Source organism: Coturnix japonica, chromosome 3 (genome assembly GCF_001577835.2).
Source record: "Coturnix japonica isolate 7356 chromosome 3, Coturnix japonica 2.1, whole genome shotgun sequence".
Classification (NCBI taxonomy): Eukaryota; Metazoa; Chordata; class Aves; order Galliformes; family Phasianidae; genus Coturnix; species Coturnix japonica.
In genome coordinates, this window is record NC_029518.1 from 52,647,334 (window position 1) to 52,666,563 (window position 19,230).

General features: G+C 37.3%; 1 protein-coding gene across 5 annotated transcripts in view; it reads left to right on the forward strand.

Moving 5' to 3' along the window:
* The window catches only part of ARHGAP18 (Rho GTPase activating protein 18), a 79,358-nt gene that overhangs the window by 49,314 nt on the left and 10,814 nt on the right, over positions 1–19,230 (forward strand). For all 5 annotated transcript variants that reach the window (XM_015858567.2, XM_015858566.2, XM_015858565.2 and 2 more), the window contains exons 5-12: positions 5,843–6,012; positions 8,199–8,364; positions 10,999–11,090; positions 11,796–11,873; positions 14,032–14,191; positions 16,684–16,766; positions 17,974–18,180; positions 18,977–19,123. In XM_015858567.2, the coding sequence (XP_015714053.1) occupies positions 5,843–6,012; positions 8,199–8,364; positions 10,999–11,090; positions 11,796–11,873; positions 14,032–14,191; positions 16,684–16,766; positions 17,974–18,180; positions 18,977–19,123 (1,103 nt within the window). The remainder of the gene's footprint in view (positions 1–5,842; positions 6,013–8,198; positions 8,365–10,998; positions 11,091–11,795; positions 11,874–14,031; positions 14,192–16,683; positions 16,767–17,973; positions 18,181–18,976; positions 19,124–19,230) is intronic.

The window sequence follows — 19,230 nt, forward strand, 5'->3', positions numbered from 1 at the left end:
GAAAAGGCTGTTTACTTTTACAAGTAAAATGGGAAGAAATTAGTATTCTAGTTGAGTTGTGTTCAGTAGTGTGTGATTATGCAAAAAGAGTGCAATACCTGTGGAAGACCTTCAGAACTTCCCCATCCCACTCCCAGCCATGTAAAACAGAGCATAACAGAAGACCCTGGTTGAACCCATAGTTTCTGGTTTGAGAGTCTGAATTTTGGTTGAAGACTTTGACAAAGCTTTCTGATATTCTTGAGTGCCACTAATAAAATATTGCCACCTTACACTGCTTTCCTCATTTCTAAGAAATGTATGTACCGTACCATTATGCCTGTCACTGTAAAGATCAACGTATTATCGGGCAGCCACTTAAACTTCAAGGTACTGCATTGCTTTTCTGGACTGTTTGTGAGTTGTTTTTCTTTTTTTTCTTTCTGGGATACTGAATAGCATATAGGTGTCAACTGGACCCTACAGCTTCCTTAAATACTCAGGAAAGTAGATCAGGTTTCCTACTGCGAGTTACTTAGTTACTCATCTGTAATTAAGTCGTGAAATGAACTTCTTCAGTTATAGAATACTGACCTGTATTCAGATTTCTTTAAAAAAAAAATTATATTTTATATATACACATAATAAAATTGCTTTAGGATTAGACTTGAGAAACAGCAACAAACAATGCAGGATGTGCTTGGAAGCTGAATAGGGAGAGATGAATATAGAACGGCTCTTAATATCCCTAAAACTGTGTTTCCAGAAGTGTTGTTAATCCTTCCCTCTCTCACTCTCAGCAAACCTCACTGGAATAAGAACAGTATAAAAACTGGGAAGACTGCCAGGCTGCTGGTTCAGCAGAAGGGAAGGAAGAGATGCCTGGTGCTTTTGTCAATAAACTGCACTGTAGGATTCAGAGCTGGAAAATTACCAAGCAATTATTACAGACTTTTTATCACATCTGGTTCTTTTTTTCCAGTGGCCCTGATGAACCCTTCAGAAATAGGAAATTCTGAAAAGCAGCTCCCATATGCTAGCTCTCCACAGCACAGATTGTGATGTGGATGGCAAATGCAGCCTGCTTACATTCTCATACACTTCTGCTCTCGTCAGTGTGCTGAAGTGGGCCTTACTCCTGGGATCAGAACAAGAAGGAAAAACCATCCAAGTTTAGAAGTGTTAAAAGCACTGCACCTGTTTCAGTGCTGTACTGTGATCTTTCCTCCAGAATGCTGAGCTAATTAGTGTTATACAAACAGTGAACATTTTTAAGGCAAGAAGTAAACAGTGCTTGATATTTCAGATACTAAATATTTATGAAATCCAAAAGCATTATTTTAAATTGGAAACCCCTTTTAACAAAGAAGTTGTACCAGTTCTAACTGAAAAAAATGCGTACCATCTTAGACATTGTTAAAAAAATACAATAATAATCCAGATCTTAAATTCAGATTTCTTAATTGGGATTTCTTAAAACTGTTTGAGTGAATTAATCCCTTTTGTGCTTTGCCAAAGGGGTTGACTGCTCCTAACTTGGTATTTGAATGCAGCATTCTCAAGTGCTTCTGCCAGACTGAACACAAATGGGCTGTGTGAACTTGTTCTTCCTCCATTCTTGCCTGTTCAGTACACCTTGTTTCTTGCCTGAGCATTGTATGCAAACACAGGGAGTAACACGAAACCATTACATGTTCATTCTTTTCTGCCTGATCAAACATAACAGTTTAGTAAGTTCCTAAGTTTCTTTTATTAGTAGATGCACATTTCAGTTTTTAGGAAGGACCCATTCTGGCTTTAAGCGTTTGTCTGTTTCATGTTGGTACAGAAAGTGTATACAAGAAGGAAGAAGAAAATTTGGAGTAATATATGCATTTTCTTTTTAACAATCCATAACCCTCCTTGAAATCCCTCAAAGCTAGCAATATGTTCAACAATTGCCAAAGAAAAAAAGTAATTCTCTTTGGATGCCTGTGAAAATTAATAGATATCCATGCCACTGAGACATCTCAAGAAATAGTAATAAAAGGATAATGAGTATTTAGCTATTCATCTGCTTTAACTTTACCAGGGGATCAGCAAATGTCAGTTTACTGTGGGATTCTGGTTGTCCCACACACTGAGTTAGCAGCAAGGAAAGTAAGTAAAACCTCTATATAAAGGCAACCGAAAAGCACAATAACCATAAATGAATGAAAGGTCTGAAGTGCTTCCTGTAACATGAACAGAACTGTAATACTTGTTTTTTGGTATGAAAAAAGACTGAAATGTATTTTTTTAATTAAGTTTGCTTCTACTTTTTATTTTGTGTGGTAAATAAGGATTTTATGACCGGATTGCTAGAGTTTTAGTGGAAAGATTGCAAGCTTTTAGAACTTCCTATTAAAGGTCAGTTAATGAATTTGCATTATAGATAGATGTTTTGTCAGTTAAAATCAGCCATTCCAACTATCAATTAGGATTAAAAAGTATAGCACTACTGGTGTATACTTTAGATTGCCTGTCAAAATATGAAAATAGCAAGGTTGACACTTCTGATTTTTTTTTTCACATTTTAATAAGAAACTCCAAACCTAACACTCCATCCCACGCCTGAATAATTCCCATAATTTTATGTGGTGTTTAAACAGCACTGTGAACCAGGGAAAGGCTACAGTCTGACTTAAAATATGGTCACCACATTCTCATAGACAATATTTATATTTTCTGTATCACACTTGCATTTCTTTCCTGAAATACTACATGCAGTTGGCAGCTTGACAGAATGCTGAGGCTGCTTCCTCCTACAGCTGCTTCCTAGTTAATAAGTGCACAATAGAAACAGTACAATACAATCAATAAGAAACTTCCCACAACAGCAGCAGTCTCAGACGTTTAAAAAAATGTGTATACTGTTAGCAAGGCATCTGCTTTGAAGTGTACCTTGGTACCCAAGGACAGAAATAAGAGCTACTGCTTTATTGTTTGTTAATGTCAGATCATCAGATCCATCCCATGCTGATAAGAAGTATGTAGGTCACGTGTGGGCTACATTAGCATGACAGAAGTCTTGGGTGGACTGGGAACCCTTTTCCTTTCGTTTGGATACATTAAACAGTTTACATGGTGTTATGTAGGCAAATGCACATAGAGGCCAGAGATCGAAGCCAGAGAAGAATTTGACCTTGGATATGTTTGGTACTGAGGTCTCATATGTCTATTTACTGAAAGCAGTAGCTCTAGTTTCACGATCAGCTTAATCTTTAGCATATGCTTCAGGAGTCTTTCAGAGACTATCAAAAGTGAGTAGATGCCACTCTGAAAAGAGAATCTGGGAATATTTAAGCAGTGAAATTTAGAAATGTTTTATTCTGCTTCTCACAGCATTGCTTGGCTGTAAGTAGAGTCAAACATTTTAACTCAAGTTCTGCTGCTCTTTCTGGGACTGTCTCAGCAATAGATCAATGAAACTGAAGCAGGAGTGGCTGCATTAAACTTTGTGTCCTACCAGGTAGTGGCTACTGACGCCTTCACCCATTTGCCTGTCTGCTAGGACCTGAGTTTGGTCCTAGCAGCTGGAGGTAATGTTCAGTTTTCACTCTAAAGCGTAGCAGTGACAAGTCATGTTTTATATGTCATCTTCAATTAAATGCAGATATGATTCAGAAAAAAATTAGAGTTGTTATAAGTTCTTTTTAAACTTGATGCTTCATATGTTGTTAGGTTTGCATGACTGCAACTCAGCTTTTTAGCAGGCCACTGAACGTATCAGTGTAGAGCAACACTTCCCCAATGCCTTCTCCCTAAATCAGCCTTGCCACAGCCTTTCCGCTGCTTCACATCAGATGCTGCTGTAGCTGTAACTATTCTCTGGAGGTTTTCTGGGTTTGCTTAGCACGATTATTCTAGGCGATACAAAAAAATTCCCACAGAGGCATAAAGAAGTCTGTTAGCTATACCATATTCATATACAAGAGTATATGATCTGCTGATGGTTCTACTCAGCTTGTGTGTGTTTCCTTCCCTCTTTTTCTACACTAGCTGTGTGTTATATTTGAACAGGAAACAGGACCTTGTGGTAGGAGCTGGTGTCAGAAGCATGGTCCCATTGAAATGAGTAGTATTATTTTGCTTCCATTTGCTCTGTTTTTAGAAAAGTTTGAAATTAAATTAAACAAATACTTCAGGGCATTTGGAATGCCTTGTAGGAGGAACCTCTCCCTGGCTGTGACCTTGGAGAAGCACAACATCACAAGTGATGCTAAAGAGACTGAAATTTTTCTCTGGCTAAATTACTTCAGTGCTTTGTATTAAATAGTGTTAATTAAAATATAATTTTCCTCTTGCATCTTCCTTGATATTTTCAAAATTCAAGCTGAAGTTTGGTAGTAGTAGAAGTAGACTTCTCTCTAAAATCAGAACTGTCTCTTTGTTTTCTTCCTTATTCCAAATTTGTCTAATGTTCAACTGAGGTATGAGGAACAAAGAAATAGAAGTAAGTTGGTTATTCTGTATTTAGTCCTTCCCAGTATCATGGAAGTATGTCTAGTTTTGATGACTTCAGACTGGAGGTGAGGAAAGGAATGTCAGGCCATCTATGTAGTATTCATTATTTCAAGATATTACTTGCAGATGGGTGAGCAGAAATTGACATGGACTGGAAACTGAATGGCTGGGCCTAGAGATCAGTTTTCAGAAGAGATGATCAGAAGCATGAAACCTGGTTGGAGGTCAGTCACTAACAGCATACTCCAGGGGTTGTTACTGTATCCAGTCCTGTGTTAAATCTTCATTAATAGTCTGAATGATGGGAGGAGTGTACGTTCAGCAAATTTGCAGATGGTATAAGACTAGAGGGAGTGGCTGATATGCCAGAGGGACATGCTGCTATACGAAGGACCTTGTCATACTGGAGAGATGAGGGAGAAGTACTGCAACTTGTTAGGAACAGCCCCATGCACCAGTGCATGCTGGGTGCTCCCAGCTGAAAAGCAGCTATGCATAAAGGTGATCCTGGTGGACAAGAAGTTAAATACAAACTGGTAATGGGCTCTTGTGGCAATGAAGGCTGATGACATCCTGGGCTGCATTAGTAGGTATGTTGCCAGGAGTTCAAGGGAGATAATCCTTCCCTTTTACTCAGCACTGGTAAGACCATGCTCTTTTTCTTTCCTAGTGCTAGGACAAGAGGCAGTGGGGTTGAATTGCAACACAGGAGGTTTCCCGTGAACATCAAGAAGCCCCTTCTTTATGGTGCATGTGACTAAGCACTGGTGCATGTTGCCCAGAGGGGTTCCTTCCTTGGAGATCTTCAAAAACTGCCTGGACACTGGTCTGGGCAGCCTGCTCTGAGTGTCCCTGCTTGAACAGGGATTGAACCAAACAGACCCAGAAGGCTCTGCCAACCTCAAACCTTCTGTGATGTTAAAGTTTTGGGTTGTAGAATAAACTTAGTGTTTTGCTTCTGAAATTACGTCAGCAGAAAAAAAAAAAAAAAAGCAAAAAAAAAAAAAAAGCTGTTTTGCTTACGGGGTATTACAGTCTTTGAGTCTGGAACGTGTTTCATGGCAAGAAAATTCTGATGCCAGAGCTATTTGGCTCTGGAAGGTCTTGGTAATCTGCTGTTTCTTTGAAGTGGATTCCTTTATTTCTTCATAGTAGAAAGGTCACATGCCTTGGCAGAATTATTCTAGAAAATCTACAAGAGATGGAGCCTTCTTTCAAGGCTCCGTATCCATTTTCAACTGGCAGGAAAACATAGGAGTAAGTGCATTTGCAACTAGAAGTTTGTCTCTTGCATAGGACTGATTTCTACATTACTATCATATGTTGATTGATGGTCAACTGCTGCTGTTGATTGTTATTATTTCTACTCTGTTTTCAGATGTGAAGTTCAGTCTTGGAGCTAATGAGCAGAAGAGCCCACTTGGAGACACGCCATTTTCAGAGACTGACATCAATTTGGAGATACCGTTTGCAGAACAGGCAGCTAATCTCAAAGACAACTCAGTAGGCAAAGTGTATAAGGATGGAGGGGGCGATACTCTTCACATGGTATGTTTCCTATTTATTGCTATCACTGTTTTCACTGATGAGTGTTACTGTTCAAATGATGTTTATTTGACACTGAGTGAATTAGGTTTAAAAGAATATTGTTGGACCTAGCTTTATGGGGATAAACAAAGATTTTGGGGAATAGTATTCTCAGTAACATGGAAGTTACTACTTTTGTATCATTACATGTGTCCTTGTAATTCTAGCAGAAGTCAATTTATGTGTTCAAAATAATGGTCTAGTAATATTAAGCTGGAATAATGGCATAATTGTACACAGTCCATGTCCTTATTTCATTTGTTTACGGCTATATTTCCTGTTATCGAAGGTGATCGTAATACCTTTTGTCAACAAATAGGAGTTACTGGGTTTTCTGTGGTAACCTTGTGTAGTTATCTGGAGGATGAAAATGAACGACAGAGTGGTCTATAGAAGTCTGAAGTGAAGTGGCAGGGAGCTAAGGATTACTTTTTACTCAGTTTTACCTTCCAACTCAGTACAAAAAAACTCATTCCGAAAGAATCTAAATAGAAACAAAGTAAGATCCCCCAAGACATTCTGTCATTGATCCCCAGGCATCTCTAAGGACCTTTCTTTGCCTGACATTTTGTGAACATGCAGTTATGTATGACCTGTGAACTAATGACTGGCGTGAAAAACATCTCTTTTGTCTAGTAGTGTATCCAAACACATCTGAATAAATGTGGTAGCTAAAGTAATAATGTTTCACTTCTTCAAACACTTAATTTTGATAAAGACACATGCAGTTCTTCAAATAGTAATTACTCCATGTATCCTAGTTCAAACATTATGCACCAGACACTAATGGATATTTAGAAATGAATTCTAAAGCGTTTGAGTCACATTTCTGTAATGTGGCTTTTAACAAGGAAGTGATAGCTATGGTCTAGCTTACTCTTACTTACTTATTTACACATGTGCTACATGATTTAGCCTATACCTTTGGCTCAGCTCATGAAAGATTGCTCGGTGCTTGTGCTAGGGGATTTCTATTTCAGTGATGAAAGGAGTGGCAAAATGATAGAGAAGGAAGGGAGTTTCCTACTTACAGCTACAGTTTGATTTGTTGCACCTTCATAGTTGGCAGCTATTTTTAAACATTGTGTGAGTCAAGGAAACCTCAAGGAGAAAACTGACTATGTATCTACAATTTGTAAATTGTATTTATGTACTCTTTTAAGTATGTACAGTTGTAGCCATGCACCGTAGCTATCAAATCAGTCGCCAAATGAGGTCAGATGTGCTATTGCTGGGTCTGTAAAGGGTGAGAAAATCATTCTGTAGTATAATATTTGTTCTTTTCAAATGGAGAAGAAATCTTGTCAGCCTTCCTGCTCTGAGTCATGTATGCTGCTAGTATCAGCTGTAGGCAATAGTATGACTTAGAAGCCTGCTGATGAAAGGTGGTGTTAAAAAGCTCTGTGAATTAGGAATGTCTCCCTGTCCATCTGAGCACAGTTCTTTATATTCATTTCTGACTGCAGCTTCCCAGTGTACAGAAGTTATTGCAATATACATGATCCATAATTATGGTTCCCCATTCCATAAGAAGGAAATCCATTTACTTTTATTTGTATGGTAGTCAGATATGTTATTTTGGTTGAATAAATGCAGAGAGATTTCTATCCCAATTGTACATGCATAGGATTGTTAGTGGACATATGTTTCCACCACTGTAACCTGCAAAAAGATATAGAAGATGGGTAGGTGGCACATAAACAAGACAAAGCCAGACTGGAAATGCACTGTGAAAGGACAAGAGGCAATGGATACAAGTGACAACAAGGGAAATCCCATTTTGCAAAGAAAACAACTCTCCATGAGTGTGTTAAGCACCAAAGCAGCTGCTCCCAGATGTTGTAGAATTTCAAAATTTCAAAATTCATTTGGACAACAATATGAGTAAGCTGATCATATTTTGAATTTACCCTTGCTTTGAGTGTGCAGTTGGATTAGGTGACTTCCAGAAGTTACCAGCAATGTAAATCCTCCTATGATTCAAAGCTTGTCTGCTTTGGAAAGTGTTCAGGGGATTCCTCCATGTTTCCATTAGTAGCAGCAGGCTTTGTGATGAAAGGTTGTACTCTGTACTCGAGCACAGCCTTCGAGTAAAGTAATTTGTTATGACTTGGATTGTTCTCTGTGCTACAAATCTCTGCCTTTAGAATTTCAGACTGCCAAAGGACAAAACGGGTACCACAAAGATTGGTGACCTGGCCCCTCAGGACATGAAGAAAGTCTATTCTTTAGCACTGATTGAATTGACTGCTCTCTATGACGTACTTGGGACAGAATTCAAGCAACAAAAAGCTGCAAAAATCAAAACCAAAGGTGAGTTAGTGTTTCATACACTGAAACAAATAGGTTTTAATCTAATGGAACAAATGTATCTGGTTAGTTACGAATTTCTAGCAGAAAATTTATATCTAATTGATAAATAGTAACAGGTACTGAGCAGCATTTAATTGTGCATCTTAACTCAGGGCACGTTTTAGGCGAGTTCATATACACAGTCAGTCTGGAGACTGTGCTCTCTGTATAAAATTAAAACTCAGGCCAGACACTGGCAAGTAACCAAGGAGTGAGGAGGGAGGGACCTTCCACTTACTAGCATTCTGTACAGAAATGGCTTCACAAAAGTTTCTATGAGATCATATATTCCCTGGGTGGATAGATGTATGTGCTTTTTGTCATTCCTGAAATTCCTCATGAAGGTAGGTACTGTGCAAGACCTACCTGACCTTACCTTTTGCTTTTCTTGGTCTTGGTTGAAGATAATAGCGACCCTTGTCACCTGCTTTCCTGTTACGTCTGGCACAAACTTCCCTGGGTCACATAGCTGTGCCCATCTGGTACTTTCTGAGGCTGCAGTGCATCATGCAAAGTGAAAGATCTGAGCTTTTGCAAAGAATTTTGAGACAGTTGCAATATACCATTTTGCTCTACAAGTCAATGGAGTACATATATATGTATAATCACAGTGCTTTTCTTAGGGACTTAGGACGCATGGAAACTAGTTTCAAGATGCTAGAGGATTACAGTGCTTTGTTTGCTTTCTGTATTTCTGCCTTCTGCTAAATGTTTTACAAGAGCTTGAAATGTGTTACCAGTTAATCACAAGCCTGCTTTGTTCAAAACCCTGTTCTGAAGGTACAGTCAGTGTGACGGTGAAATAGCTCACTTTATATAATTGAAAGCAACAGAGTCTTGAGACATATATAGCAAGGTACAATATATTCTTCAGAATAGTCTCAGCTTTATGGTAGTAGAAAAGAACTTTTAAAATGCAAATGTCATAAACAGAAACATGTATGAGATCTTGTTCCTCTAAATTTTCTTGTAGAAGTGCTTGCAGTACTATTAATACACAGAAAAAGGCAAACACTTTCTTGTGTCTTAGTTTCAGTTGATCCTTCTTACCAAATCTTACTGTTGAGTACATTGCCTAAATAACATTGTCTAAATGACAAGCAGTTCTGAAGTGTATTGTGTTGATTAAAAGCTTTACATTTTACAAAATTAAAAAAGATGGGCTAGACTCATAGAAATGTGTAGAATAAATACAATGACATGTCAGATTTCCTTGCCTATGGATCTGCTCTTCAGTGTAATTACTTCAGTGCCTTGTTGCTATACCTGATCCCCTCCTCCTGAGTGAAGACTCAGGAAGCGTTTTCCTAAATGACTGACACAGTGGAGTGTCTACTGGCTGTTCTCCTTTGTGCTTGAGTACATAAAGACGATGAAAGCGTGATTATTCCATGGAATGCTGTGCTGCTGCCTTTTTATTGGCCCCCTACAGTTTGTTTCTCCAACTTCATCTCAGAGGAAACTTTCGTTATTGACAAGATCTTCAAGCTGATATAACTATGGACTATAGCTACTGGATGTATATATGAGTCCATGTATTTTATTGGTAGACTTCTTACTCTGATAGAGAGAACTCCTTGATGTGGTGCTTCAAATGATGTTTCTTTGATATATATCACGCTTCTTGAAGAGCTGTCATCTTTTTAGTAATTACAGCTGCTGTTCTGTGCTTGATAGTAGTATGAGCAGCTTTTAGCTACATGTAGAATTATTTGCTACTTCATACAGATTGCATATGCAGCAGTTATCTGTACTTTTTGCTGAGAAATTCTTTGGCAACAGACTCTGGGTTAGTATTGTCTAGTATGGCTGTCTTTCAAAAGTCATTCTCTTCTATTCACCTGGGCCTTAAAACAAATGGGTGTCCCATCTACTTCAAGACTAATATATTTTTGAATGAAGAATAGATTAATGAGATATTTTATTTTTATTTTATTTTGTATTTTATTTTTTGTTTGTGAAACCTTAGCAACTTTTAAAAGCCATTTTTCAACCCAGACTTAATGAAAATTTTGCTTTTTTAGAGAAAAAAAAAGAAGAAAAAGAAAACTGACTTATGGAAGATGCTAATCATTCTATCATGATGGTTTTGTATAATGCAAAAACACATGAAAGGTTGAATCCTTCTTCAAAACTCTTGTAGAGAGCTCTTGAGAGGAACTGATAATTACATCTGTTTTATTTTTGTAGCCATATTTCTGGATATTTTACTCATGTCTTTTGCATCTTGTCTATAGTATCTTACACTGAATGATGAAGATGCACATTCCACAGTCGTCATCAGAATTACTCTATAAACCAGAACCATGCAGGTGGTTCATTTATACAATTTGCTTCACTGTACTGCAGAACACGCAGATGTCAGAAGTCAAAACAGAAGAGTCTTGATTTATGACTGGCAGAAGAGATGAATGTATCACTGTAGTCAAAATGCTTTTTACAATAACTCATTGATGAAAATATCCAAACACTTTGAACAAACACTATAAATGTGTCAAATAAGCTTACTGTATCCAAAGTATGGTTTTATGCCATTATTGCATGTTTAGGAACAGTTACAGATAATATCTCAGTTTCTGTTGCTTTATCCTTCAGACTGTGGCTTGTTTGGTGTCCCACTATCTGTTCTACTGGAGCAGGATCAGAAGAAGGTGCCAGGCACCAAGATACCACTGATTTTTCAGAAGGTAAATAAGCACAAGCAAGTCAGCTACTTCTTCCATACCTGCAAATGACAATCAGTAACATTTTGTTCTGAATTTATTTTCTCCCTGTAGCAAAGCTTACAATATATTACTCCAGACAAGTTACATTAACTTTTATTTGAAGCTATACTTATTTATTTATTTACTTATTAATTTATTAGATGTGGTACTAGGGAAAGTGGTTTAGTGGGCAATATTTATGGTAAGTGGACAGTTGAACTAGATGATGTTAGAGGTATTTCCCAACCTTAATGATTCTGTGATTCTATGGATTTAATAGTTTGCTTTTTTCTTTGTTGCAATGAGTCTGCAATTTATGAAAGCTATGAATTACTACTCTGGTAGTAGTAATTCAACTAGTAGTACTCTGATTTCCTTTGGTGAAGTTGAAGAGTATTTGTAAGATAGCTACTTTAGCATCTGAAGGAGGTCTGTAGATAATACAGTTTATTTTTAATAGAAGAGACAAATTCTTTAGTGGTATTCATAGAAGGAGCAATAGCCATGTTAAAGATTTTATTCTACATCTACAACAAATCTAATCAATTTCTAAACTGTGCATTTGTGTGCTCTAGTTGTATATTTGTACCACATGTATACATACATAAGGCTTCAATATATTAGAACCATTTACTAGTAATTTTTAATTGATATCTTCATTTATCCAGTTTGGTTTGTGTTTGACAGTTGATTTCCCAGATAGAAGAGGCAACTCTGGAAACAGAAGGACTTCTTAGAATACCTGGAGTTGCAACAAGAGTAAAGGTAAAACACTGCATAGATATTTAGCACCCCTAAAAGCTTATTTGCTCTCCCTGATTTTATTTTGTCACAGAAATATATTTTGAGGCCAGACTGTTATTAAAATCTTCAAAACCAGAAAGAAAAGTCTTTTCAGAAAGAAAAATGAGTTATATTAGCCAGGAGGCTGATGGTTTGATCCAGTGTAGTTTTGGGGAAAGTTCAAGTTGGAAGCAGAGTCAGGGCTATGTTTCAAATTGAGTTGTGCCAAAATCTCATTAATTCTTGGCACAAACTTTCCAGCCTCTTGTTGTTGTTGTTTTTCCCTTGAACCAGCTTAATCATCTGAACAGTTCATACACAGTCTTCGACCCCAGGAGAAAGTTTTTTTTTCTTTTTTTTTAAAGCTTGCTTTAATAGCTAGATTTAACCTACATTACAGAGCAAGGCAGGCAGCATGCGCTGAAGAACCTTTCAGTTTTATTTTTATGAACAGCAACAGAGCTAACTTCTTAGCTCTCTGAACGCATCCTTGTTAGGCACATCCGTTCACACACACTGACACTTCACAGAATGGATGCCAATTACTCACAGACTCTTCCCCAGTGTTTTACTTAGTGCAGGAAACGAAATACACAGTATGATACATGCCAAGAGTCCATGTGTTAAAAAGATGGTCTGAACTGGCCTTAAATGCTAAACAGATAATTTAAGTGGATTCAGCTGTCCAAAGACGTCTGCCAGCCTCTATCATGTCGGACTTTGTCCAGCAGCTGGTTCACTGGAGACTAAAGGAAGGTAGTATTATGGAAACTGTTGTTGTTTATTTACCAGTAACTAAGATTTTTTTTTTATTTTTTATATATATTTTTTTTCATTCTTTATTTTCCACTCTACATCAGTTGATGGGAAGAAAATGATGCCCACCTGAGTTAGTACCTTAGCACCACTGAACCTTGTACATAATCTATGGAGACAGAAGATCTCTCTGGAGGACAGTTCAGAACATCTAATTTTTATCAACCTAAGTGTTCACATTTTCCAAATTTTCCACTTGGATAAAGTTAAATTCAGTGAGAACTGTATCCTAAAAATTAACTGTTATTCTATATCCAGTGTGCCCTTCTTGGCCTGACAAATAATTAAGGCTATATTTTTCCTTAGCACTTTCCCTTGCTTTGTCTTACATCCTCTGCAAATCTACCAAGTGTCGCTACTCATTTTCTGTCTGGAAGAGCTTAGGCAAAAAGAAGAGGCATGTTGAGTCATACCTGTAAGGACACTGGCCTTACTAGAACAGGGTTGCTGGGGCTGGTTTCCACTCTGCCAATGGCAAACAAATGAAGTGGGTGCATGGCAGGAGCTGTTCCTTAAGGGTAACTGAGACTGACTTAGTCACTACAGAGTGCTTCTGTTCTTTCATCTGTAGAAGACGAGTCGTAGTACTCTTATGGGAGCAGGTTGGGTGTACAGTGATATTTGCTGTCAGGCTTATGAGGTAGCAATCAGTACTGTTTACTCTTCTGCTACTGTTGCAAAACCATATGTTATGGAGTAGAATCTTCTTCCATAGAAAGGGTGTGTAACATCCAGTGGTGGGCAAAGCTGTGCCTGTCCAGCAACATAACATTCCCTACAGATCGCAAGATATCCAGCTATCAAGTCAAAGAAAACTTTTCCCCCTACTTTAAAAAGGGAACTAGCCTCACCATAATGTATATGAAGCTGTTTGTCAGCGTGCATAATTGTCGTATTTGTCTGTGAAAAAGATTATGCATGCCTTAAAACAGTACCCTTTGGTATGTGGTTTCATGATAGTTGATTATGTCAGCCACATCTTAGTATTTTGTGGGAAGGAGAGGCCAGAACCCTCATGTGAATGAATGTGGTATCTGGTTCTTATTCCAGATGGCTGAAGCAGACCCGTGGGATTTCTTCCTGTATGCTTTGGCAATCTGCTGCCCATCACTACTTGTTTGTTTTCAGTGCTTCTGATCTTCAATTTATTTTTTTGTAGCAAAAGATCAGTAGCAACTGGAGTTAATATTTCAGATGTTCCTTTTTTTTTTTTTTTTTTTTTTCTTTACCCCTTTCAAAGTAAGGAAAAGATTGCAGTGTGTATAATGCATGACTTCTAGCAGGCAAGTTGTTATTGGTGCTGTCTTTATCTACTGCCTTGCAGAGCCTTTGCCAAGAATTGGAAGCAAAATTTTATGAAGGGACTTTCAACTGGGAAAATGTAAAACAACATGATGCTGCAAGTCTTCTAAAACTCTTCATCCGTGAACTGCCTCAACCGCTCCTAACTGTAGAATATCTCAAAGCTTTCCAAGATGTGCAGAGTGAGTAGCGTCCTTTCCATCTCGGTTGTGAAGAAATAATACAGTGCAGAGAATTGCTTCTTTGCTGTACTATCATTTTCACTAATAATATGTGAAGGAAAACAAATCACAAATATTACTTATAGTCAGAAAAAAAGCCAACAGTGTATATTTGCTAATAAACATTAGCAAAGTAATATTTTTCATTGAACATCTACTTAGCTTACTTGTAAAATGAAAGCATATTGTCAGTTTTTGTTATGTTTTCAGTGGTCTTAAGGAATTATATAGGAGTTAAAAGAAAATTATGTAAGGTTATATCAGTCTATGAATAATATTTGTTTCATAGAATCATAGACTGGCTTGGATTGGAAGGGACCTCAAGGATTATCAATTTCCAACCCCCCTGCCAAAGAGAGTCTCTGGATCAGGTTGCCCAGTTCCCCATCCAACCTGGCCTTAAACACCTCAAAGACAGGGCACCCACAGCCTCCATGGGCAACCTGTTCCAGCACCTCATCACTTTCTCAGAGAAAACTTCCCAATGACATATAATCTAAATCTTTCCTCCTTCAGTTTAAAACCATTCCTCCTTGTCCTCTCACTACCCTTGTAAAAAGTTGTTTTCCCTTTTGTTTATAATCTCCATTTAAAAGAAGACAACAGCAAAGGTGTAATAGTTATGCTCAAAACCCAAGAAATGGTAATGTACACTGTTTAGCATGGCACATGGAGAGTATTGTATTCATTTGCAACTGGAAAAGTTACAACAGAATTGTCTAAACTGCTAATCATCACTAATCCCTTGAGGTCAGCAAGTTCCTGTGTAAACATCCTTCTTTCCAACTGGTCACCAAGACAGCAAGCTTACCAGCTGGTAGCATAAATAAAGCAGCTCGGTGACAGTGAATCAGGAGTGAGAGTCCACATGCATCAACATCTCAGTCAACACAGGGGTGTTGGTTTCAGACAAATTATTCCTGCCTGTTTATGGGCTCAGTGACAATGGCTTATTTCTAAGTGCATTATCAGATAATTCCCATTTTCCATCAGACAGGCAGTTATTCTTCAGAACTACCAGCAGTTCCACTCTCCAGTTTAGTAGTTCTTTTCAAGGGCAAAGGCCTTCAATCAATGTGAGTAGGGGGCTGGAGCTTAAGCCTGTTGCATAGTGGAGTTGATTTTGCAGCACAGAGCAGCAAGTTAAAACAGGCCAGAATTCTTTCAGGTGATGCTGACAGCTAACAGTTCCTCAAGGATGTTCCAATTAACAGATACTGTTTGGAGCCACAATGGTTCCTGCTTGCCACTTCTGAGCTGTCTTCAAGCCTTTTGTGGTTTTACTTATCCAGGAAATACTCAGATAACAGGATGCAAAATGCATGGAGACAAAGAATTTGATATAGAACAGACGTAACACTTTGTAGACTCCAATTGTTTAAATAGTTTGCCCATTGTATTGGTTGTGTGCAGTAAGATTAGGTGTTAGAGAAGTCATCTTTGTGACAGTAAATGGTGTTTTTCATGATAATGTGTTTAATTAGTAAGGTTAGCCAAGTACACCGTTGTCATTGTTTGCATGTTTTAAAAGACTGTATAATTTACCATTCTTTTATTTATATCATTAATTTTAATTACGGTAGAAAGTAGTCAGTAAGCTATTTTGTATTGTGGATTAACCTTTTTTTTTTTTTTTTTTTTTCCTACTCTGTATCTCCCAATACAATAATAATACAAAATATATTTGAAATAGCTGTTCTGTTGGAATCCCATTGGGATGCGCAAAACCAGACCTGTTAAGCTTTGAAGTGGTGGAGTAAAACTGTGTCACATGCAGGTCCTTCTTCACTTATGTTGTGTATGGCCTGATTCATTAGGAATCTGCTGGGAAGGCTCTCCAGAGCACTTCCTCTGAAGTATGACAGGAGGAAGTTCATCACAAAGGACAAACATGAGGGAGTTGGGGCTTTTCACTGCTCCGCACTGCCAGGATTTAGGAGCCATGCCATGCTTGCTATGACGCTCCCTGCTGTAGATAAGTATTTAGTTTCTTTGCTGTTGGCTTTATCCCCACTGATTTGCCACTCCAGCTGTTGCTACTCATGTTGCTGGTGTCTTGTGGGGGTGACTTGGGAGATAGTGCAACTGTTAAGGCAATCACAGAAACTGTGAAAGCAGCTTTGAATAAACTCATGAAATTTTAGGCACAGGCTCAAAAAGGGAGGAACCATTAGATGGATAGTTTTCTCTTTTAACATTGCAAAACAGAAAATCACAAGGCTGTGAAAATTACTGCCAAAAAACAGTTGAGTCATACAGCAACTGAATCACACAAGAGTGTTTAGGAAAAAAAATCAGAAAAGAAGGATTTTGCCAGTCCTTTGTCACACTATAACAACAAGCCATGTGCATGCATTCAGCATTTTATAAGGGGTTTCCACTTGAAAATCATGCTTTCTGAAAAGGACAGATGACAATTTAAAAATACTGAAGTTCTTTTGCTTCACTGGCAGATCTTCCAAGGAAGAAACAGCAGCTGCAAGCTTTGAATCTTTTGGTTATCCTTCTACCTGAAGCAAACAGAGACACATTGAAGGTTAGAATTGCCAATACATTTCTTCATGTGTGAACATTTTGGCTGTTTCTGTGAACCCACTATAATGAAAGCTGTTATCTTTCAACATTGTTTTTCTTTTCTGTTCAAAGTTAATGCTGAAACTGAGGATTCTTTTTTTTTGTTTTTTCCCCCATATTTCTCAGAACTTCAGAAAAAAAACCATGACTTAGGACCCTAATTCCTCCCAGATGACTTTAAGAGTATGACTTGAAATTCATCCAGGAGATTGCAATAATAATCTTCCAGCGAATGACCTTTTCTCTTAAAATTTCTTATCTATTTTTTAGCAATAGCAGTCATTATTTGCAGCACAAAAAATAAAAAATACTAGAATACTACGGATTCGTGTTTGCTTTTATGAAATGAGTTTATCTTTTTATGTATTTTTTTTTTAACTTTTACCTCTGTCTTTTGTTTCTACTACATAAATAACTACTTGTCACTTCCTACTATTATTTGCATCACATCACTCATAGATATTTCCAATTTCAACATGTCCTTCTGTAGCAGTGCTATCAGTCTCTTTCAGAAAATATTTACTATTAAAATTGCTATAATCAAAAGTAAATTTCAAGGATTTCTGTGCAATACAAAACATCATCTGCCATAGAAAAAAAATAATAATAAATAAAATCCTGTTTGTTTTTATTGCTTAAACGTATTTTCCTTTTTGAATTAACGTAATGTGTGAAAGCACTGAGGAGGATTCCTAAGTAGAGTTATAAATATTTGGAACTGAATTAATTAAAGATTGACAGTTTGTAACTGGCCACCTGTCATTCACAACTCGGTGGTTTACTCACTATTCCTCTACCTCACAGAACTAGCCACTCTATGCTTCCATGATGATGACAGCTGGCATTATTGTATTCACTTTCATTATAAGAAAAAATCAACAGTAATGTTTTCAAAAGTATATAGGAAATGCTACTTATGTACCTACATAAGAAGTCTTTTGTAAAATCTCACTGCACAGAGCTTTAGAGTAGATTAAATTCTTTTGAAAACACTATTACCAAGAATTATTTACTTTGTTACATAAAAAAAAACTTGTATTGCAGTCCTGTGAAGAAGCATATCCACACTTCTTGTTTGTAATATGGTTTTGTTAGGAATAATGACATCATGTTTCGATCTAACTTTTATTGTGTGCGAAGTTGAGCTTTAAATTCTGCTGTAATTTCAGGTACTGCTCGAATTCCTCCAAAGGGTAATAGATCATCGAGAGAAAAACAAAATGACACTAAACAATGTTGCAATGGTGATGGCCCCAAACCTTTTCACATTTCAAGGGCTTGGCTCAAAGAATATTGAACAAAGCGAGTTTGCTATGGCAGCTGGAACAGCAAATGTCATGCGCTTTATGATTCAGTACCAAAAACTTCTCTGGACAGTAAGTGTATTCCTAAGGGGGGAAAAATCCCATAAATCTCACAAAAAAGGCATCTGGACAAAGAAGTAATGTGAACATATTTCCATGATTTAGAGAAAGATCAGTCAGCCCTGTCCAGCTGGGTTCTTTCTCATAGGTAACTCTGAAGGGAATGAAGTAGAATCATTACATATTATGCTGGAGTTGTGTTCTGATGGTCCGAGTTTCGGTATTTAGTATGTACTGTACATGAACTCAAAAATGAATCCTTGTGGGATCTTTGTATTTGTTCTGTTAATATGCATTGTTACAAGGAATTTACTCTTGTCTGCTTAGAGATACTCACAGGGAACATGGTCTTTAAATCGAGACTTTTGGGCCAGACTTTGCCTTATATAAAGTATATTGTGATAAAAACACGAACTTCTGTCATAGTCTCAAGAAAACTCTCCCTTAAGCAGACTGGAGAACTTGAAGCTTTGTTATCCATCAGCATCTTTAAACAATCTTGACCTTTGCTGAAGTGTGGAAAAATTATCACCATTGTACAGATTAGGCACCGAATGAATTTTTTTAACTGAGGAAAGTAAAACCTGTATGATTCCACTTCTCTTCCGCTGAGAGAGATATAACATCACAAGTGCAGTGTTTATAAAATAATCTCATAGCTTTATGTTATTTGAATCCTTAATTACTACTTTGGAATAGATATTATTTTTTCCATTCCTACTTGACGATCTGTAAATTTGAAATGCTTTTGTTAGTTAGTTATGGAAATGATGTGGTTAGTGAATGCTTATTATCTATATTCATCTAGATTCCCAAGTTTATTGTTAACCAAGTGAGAAAACAAAACACTGAAAACCAGAAGAAGGAGAAAAAGGACAAAGCTATGAAGAAACTTCTGAAAAAGATGGCTTATGATCGGGAAAAGCATGAGAAGCAGGACAAGACTCCTAATGATGTAAGAAAACTGTATTAATAAGTTTGTTATCTCTCTAGTGTAAAAGTGGATATTGCCAAGAGGATATCTACATTTATTTAATGGATAATTTCAATAAATAGGAGGTT